This window comes from Sporothrix schenckii, assembly GCF_000961545.1.
Source record: "Sporothrix schenckii 1099-18 chromosome Unknown Cont42, whole genome shotgun sequence".
Classification (NCBI taxonomy): domain Eukaryota; kingdom Fungi; phylum Ascomycota; class Sordariomycetes; order Ophiostomatales; family Ophiostomataceae; genus Sporothrix; species Sporothrix schenckii.
The window spans coordinates 477,014-483,086 of NW_015971143.1; the positions used below are offsets into that span (position 1 = coordinate 477,014).

The 6,073-nt window shown below is 49.0% G+C and overlaps 1 protein-coding gene across 1 annotated transcript; it reads left to right on the forward strand.

Annotated features, from left to right (window-relative positions):
- Nucleotides 1-4,225: 4,225 nt before the first annotated feature.
- On the forward strand, nucleotides 4,226-4,903 carry SPSK_01958 (uncharacterized protein; the record flags this gene model as incomplete). Its single annotated transcript, XM_016728856.1, has 2 exons — nucleotides 4,226-4,304; nucleotides 4,419-4,903. The coding sequence occupies 2 exons, from the start codon at nucleotides 4,226-4,228 to the stop codon at nucleotides 4,901-4,903; spliced, it is 564 nt and encodes a 187-aa protein (XP_016589682.1).
- Nucleotides 4,904-6,073: the final 1,170 nt, after the last annotated feature.

The following is a 6,073-nucleotide window of genomic DNA, read 5'->3' on the forward strand; positions in this document are numbered from 1 at the left end:
TGTGAAGGTCGTTAAGTTGGGTGGTGGTTGTGAGAAACGAGTGATGAAGCTGTGGTGCTGCCAATACCGTTCCAGGTCAGAGACGTCGAGTCTGTGCGGTCGAGGAAGACGGTAGAGTGCCGAAAGACGAAGTTGTTACAATGTCGAGGTCATGGAAGAGGAGACGAGTCGTTTGGACAGAGAGTGAGAGAGACGACGATATACGGAGGACAGTAGAGTAGGAGTAACAAGGAGCGAGGTCGAGAACAGAAAACAAGTTGACGTAGTGTAAGGCAGAGATGAAGGAGAGAAAGTAACGAAGTGAGGTCGAAACGTTGCTTGGTCGAAAACTTGCTTGGTTGCAAAAGAAGGGAGGTTATTGAGAGATGTTGTATTTGGAGCAGGAGAGGAAAGAAGGATGAGGTGGGAGAAGCATCTATTTTGTATGTTCGGACCGTCATACAAAGGATACTGGGATTCACACGCCCATAGACAGAGGTCAGAGTACGTACCCTGGCGTGCTCCATACACAAACTGACCTCTGCTTAGCGGCCCTTGCAAATAGTATGACCTAATGTCGTACCCCCATACCCCCAGTTTTTACTTTTTACGACCTCCTGCTCTCTCAACACTAAATAAATAAAAAGATAAAAAAGGCAGTAGCCAGTCCTGGAAGCCCCGCTTTTTCTGTTGTTCACGCCCCCCTCCTTTCCTGTCTTTTCTGTGCATCCGTACCCCTCCCCCTGGTCTCTTTGCTCTTTCCCTTTTCTGTCCTGTCCCTTTTCACTGACTCTCAAATGTCCTCTTAACTACAGGATCCACTCATGTATGTCGTGGATGGGCAGGTACTGTTGTTCTCCCTCTATGTCCATTCTTGTGAGGAAAGGAGGCGTGGGATAGCGGGAGAGTGGGAGAGGAGGAACGAATGAGACAGAAGACAAGGAAAGAAGGAGCAGACCACGTTCCACGGACTGCTGGTCTGCTCGACCAAAACAGCCAAGAACGAGAGGGCCCTGGTGACCACACAAAACAAGTCCTTCTCCACTGTAGCAAGGCACGTTCTTCGTCGAACAGCGCCTATGAGTTCTTGTTTCGTAACGAGAAGCCTGCTTTTTAACATACGTTGGTGTGTTTTTGCTGGTCATTCGGATCGACTGGTTGTTGGGGGCTGTGCGCCTGGGCTCTGTTTGATGGGTGTGCTTCCCCTCATTTTAGCGCTCTTGCGCTAAAAGCAGCACCTGAAGCGCTGAAGCGGATTTCCTCACAAGGGCAGGAGGGACACTGGTTGTTGGTAGCGCCATGCGGTACGTCTGTGGTGTTGGTGACGTGCGATCTAGGTACACAAAAAAAAAGTGAAAAAGTGACCCACTCTGGCGCTAGCGCTCTGCGACTCCCTTCTGTGCTGTCCCACACACAGCTGTGGGGGAAAGAGAGCACAGGGCGTGGATCTAAGTGAGTCAGATTGCAGGCAGACAAAGCAAAATTTTCTTTCTCGTTCGGTGGACCACTGGCGCCTACAAGGCGCTGGACGCACAGGGGCCGTTCTGCACATCTCCGTGGATTTCGTCGCTGTTCTGTCGCCTTCCAGGAGCCGCAAGGCGCTGTATTTCGTGTGTCCCATCCGTGATTTCGTAATTTGCGCCTTCACTGCCAGAGCATAAGACTACCAACAAATGCACACGCCCACGTCTCCCTTTGTTCGCTTCTCACGTCTCACCTGATGGTCGTTTTTGGTCTGCTGTTTGCAAAATAGGACCATGGCACCACAGAACCACACCATACATCTGGTTGCTACCGTCATCTGCCCACGCCATCGGCACAATACGGCGTCGTAAGAGAGAAAACGACAGCACAAGGCGACGAATATGAGGAAAGACGGGTGAGAACGTTGGCAATCGTAACGGGCGTCTACGGGCATTTGCGGGACCATGCAGTTTCCCCCGAGCCGTGTAGACACACAGTGACACACTACGTGTGGCCATGTATGGCCAATCTGTGACCACATTCCATCGATGGGATTTGGTCTCTCTATGTTTACGTTTTTCCTTTTTAGCAAGAGGCATTTCCTTTTTTTTTTTGCAATTGAGTCAAAGAAGACCGAAAATACACCAGAGGATTTCTCCGTAAGAGACGAAATGACTGACCCATGATGGATCGCCGGTCATGAACCGATCGATGCCGTGCTTGGTGGCCAAAGGGGCGTGGAAGCTGAGGACGATGAGGCAACCCCGGCGATGATATTGAGAATTGCGTGTGGCAATTGTGCCCGCTGCTTTCCTCTTGTGCAGCTTTGCTCAATTTCTTTTATTGTATTCTTTTTATCCTTTGTGCCTTCTCTTTTGCTCTTTCGCTGTATAGCTGTTTTGCTTTTGTTTTTCCTTTTGCGTCTTTTTTGACATTGGACTCCTTATTGCCTCCTTCGTATCGTACAATGTCATCTCGCTTTCTCCCTTTCTAGGCCCGTTGCCAGGGTATTTGAGTGATGATCAAATTGGGAGAGACATGCATTTTGAATTACGGTGAGCCTTTTGCTTTTGAAAATTTTGCACTGGGTGCAAGTTGGAGTCAAAACGAGAATGTTGTGAAAGACACGATGATCGAAAAATCAAACAAATCAACAAACCAGTCACGGTCGAGAGCAATGGCGCCATACGATTTACAAGCGAGGGAGGCAAAAAAAAAAGAGCGAAGCTCAAGCAAAAAAAAAATAGTGGAGGACTCTACTGGAAAGGTTTTCTTTCCCGAGATTGGCGTTCAATAATGTCTTTTGGGAGCCAAACTACTTTCAGCCAAAGGGCAACAACACTGAACCATAGCAGAGTCGCTTCCGTTTTTCGCCCGTTGGTGGCTTGTCGCAAGCCCTAGGCATACAATGCAACAGTGAGCCAGGGGAGGAAGCAAAGAGAGAACGGAAGAGAAAATTTTCGGGTTGGGGGCCGGGCCTTGCACATTCGTAGGCTCGACAACACTGGACCTGCAGGAGTTAAAGTCTTACAATATCCAATATGGTTCGCCTACGGCGAGTCCGGCGGGCGGGTATGGGGACAAAGGACAAGGTATGTGAGTCGTGACTCGTCAATTGCATTCGATGCTTTGTGCTCATGTTTCGCTCTTTGCTCTTTTGTTGTCCGACGCCATTCCTCGCATCGAAGAACAAGGCTGTCGGCTTTCTTGGCTGTATTATGCAGTCGTCTAGTTTCCGTTGGCTCTGTCAGCCTTCAACTCGCAATGGCACCATCTCTTTTATCGGTTCGATTTTCGATGACTTTGTTGCGCATGCCACGATATTGTAAATATACAAAATCAAAAATATTGAAAAATAAATCCCAAAACATTGAAGAATACAACAAAGTTTTTTCAGCATGTCACGTTATCTCAGAGGCCTCTCATTTGCAACGTCACCAGACTCGTGGAGCTTGTGACCTCTTTCTCTTGCGGGAAAGGGAAAGACAAAAAATGAACATACGACATCAGCGACGCCGCAAGCTGGCCCTGGCACCCACCAACAACACAGCCCTACTCTGCTTTACTACCTCGCTCTTCCAAGACATTCTGCACGCATGACAGACAGCTGGGTCGTGATGATACGGCATGAAGGCGAGGGGGTGTGAGGCGTTGACGTTTTGGGAACGCATGCTTGTCTCTGATATTGTGGGTTACGGAAGGTTTTTTTTTTTTTTTTTGGGTTGCTGTAGGAAAGCATGAGGGCGAGAATTGACCAGCGAGAGGGTGTGAACCAGAGACACAGAATGGCTGGTTAAACGGACAGCTTGACAGCGTGATTCTTATCGTCCGTCGGTGGAACATACGCCATACAGTCTCAGGAATGGAGACGAACCGCGAATGAAGCGAATGAAGCAGGCTCCAGGCCGAAAAGCGCGTGGGGGTCAAACAAAGCCACCAAGGTCTCGACAGAAAGGAGAGGAGAGACAGGATAGTCTAGCCAGCAGGCCAAGTTTGGGTGTTTGTGAGCTAGTTTTCAATCTCGTTGTCCCTCCGTGTTTCCGTTATCGTGAAGGACACAGAAAGTAAAACAACGACGAACAACAGCACGCGATATAGAATGTCCCCCTCAAAAAAGCAATCTGCCGTCTGGCCATTGTACCTTACTATGCTAAGATACTTGTCGTACTTGTGCCCTCGTAGTGGACTTTGTTATTTCGTTGTTCCCCTTTTCTCGCTCTTGCGCCATGTCTTATGTGAGCTGTTCGCTTGCGTGCACATCTTTCCTCATCGTCCGTTGACAATGATTGTCAATGTGGATTCAAGATTCCCTTCACGGAACCGAATTGTCAACGACCATGCAAGGAGGCCCGAAGAAAAATGTAAGCGCAAAGATGAGGCAATAAAAAGGAGAAATGAGGAAGCTCTCTTTTTTTTTTCCAACCGAGTCCAATGTCTCACAATTGAAAATTCTGTATGTTTTGTTTGCAGCCCAGCTACAACGTACACACTGTTGGTGGATGACGAGGTCAGGAGAGACCAAAGTGTTCCAAATGACCAGCCGACAGCTACGGAGGCAGTGTCTGCCGAAACCAGTGGAGCGAGGACGACGTACGACGGGGACAACAAGCAATTGCGAACAGCAGGTCAGCCCACTCGGCGAAACAGGGTCCAGCCTTTTCTTCATAGCCTTCTGAGCCTTCTGAGCCTTTTGAACGCATCGAATGGTTCGGCCATTTCGGACACGAAGGGGAGGAAGGGCGCCGGAAAGCGGAAACAACGGGATGTCGCGCACTCGGTGGGGGCAGTTCCTTTTCTCGATTCCAGTGCTCTTGTCCCCTGGTTGTCGTCAATCTTGATCAGCGAACAACGCTCTCTAGACGATGGAATAGTAATTCGTAAGATATGTCGCAGTGTCGCCCTCAGAGAACCTGTTCGTCCGCGCCTCACGCTCCTTCCAAACTGGGCAACATTCGCTTGACCTTTGCCATCCTCAACAGCGGCTCCTTCCCTGAAAGAGTATCTGTCCCTACGAATTACTTTGTGGATTCCGACCCACCAGGCCCGCTTTGCTCCCTCTTTTTTTTTTTTTTTGTACCATTTTTTGGTGCCATTTTGGTGCCTTTTTTGGTGCCTATTTCCCCATTTGTTTTTAGGCCGCCCTTTCCCTCCTTTTCCTTTCGTGCTCGGCGGTGATCATTGTAAGGCAGTAAGGCGCGATGGAGTGGTGAGATAAAAGTGGCCTCTTTTTGTCATCAAGGCGATTTTCTCGTTTTGGCGACCGCCCGTGAAAGACCCTTGTGTATGATTGCCCAGGACGTCAGAAAAAAGTGAGGTGCCATTGCCAATTCCACTACATCGTAAATCGTACATAGTATGCTCTGATTTCGTTTCAGAGCGTCGGACCAACCAGGAGCGCGCAATCCTTCCCTCCTTTCCGCCTGGCGACTGTTTGTAATATTACGACATTCGGTCTGCTATTTCATCGCTGCTCCAGTCACCCGAGGATGCGAAAGGAACTGTCCACACACAAAAGTCGTGTGTTTGAGCAGCGTATCGCCATTGGCCGGTGGGGGTTGGTCTCTCGGGTGTTGCGCCACCCATGTTGTTTCTATTTTCCTCTGCGCCCTGGTTGCCCGTCTCCACCCACATTCTTCACCACCTGACGACGTCGCAAGAGCCTTGAAAAAGAGAAACGAAGAGGGCTCCCAGCTGTGTGCAGTGTCTGATTGGCCCTGTCCTGGACATTGGCCGTTTGAACAAAAGACGGGACGCCTTTTTGGTTATGGAGTCCTTTGAGCTTTAAAGCTTGGCTGTCAATTTACATCATGTACCCTCTTCTGGACATGCAATGCACGCTGCACTCTTTTTCAAACAAAGGCAAGAACACTTTTAAACAGAAACAGGCCATCTGCATGGACAAGAGGGGTAAACCGGGCAACAATAATGAGTGAGGAAAAAACAAGGGGCGGCTCATTTATATCGTATTTCTCTGCCAAGCCTTGTTCTTGTCTTTCTCCTTTGTCTTTCTTTCTTTCTTTTTTCTTTCTTTCTTTCTTTTTGTATTACGGCGTCTGTTAGGGAGTGTCGTCCCTTTTGAGCTCCTTGCTGCGGTTGTTATGCAGCACAATATATTCTGAATATATCCTGC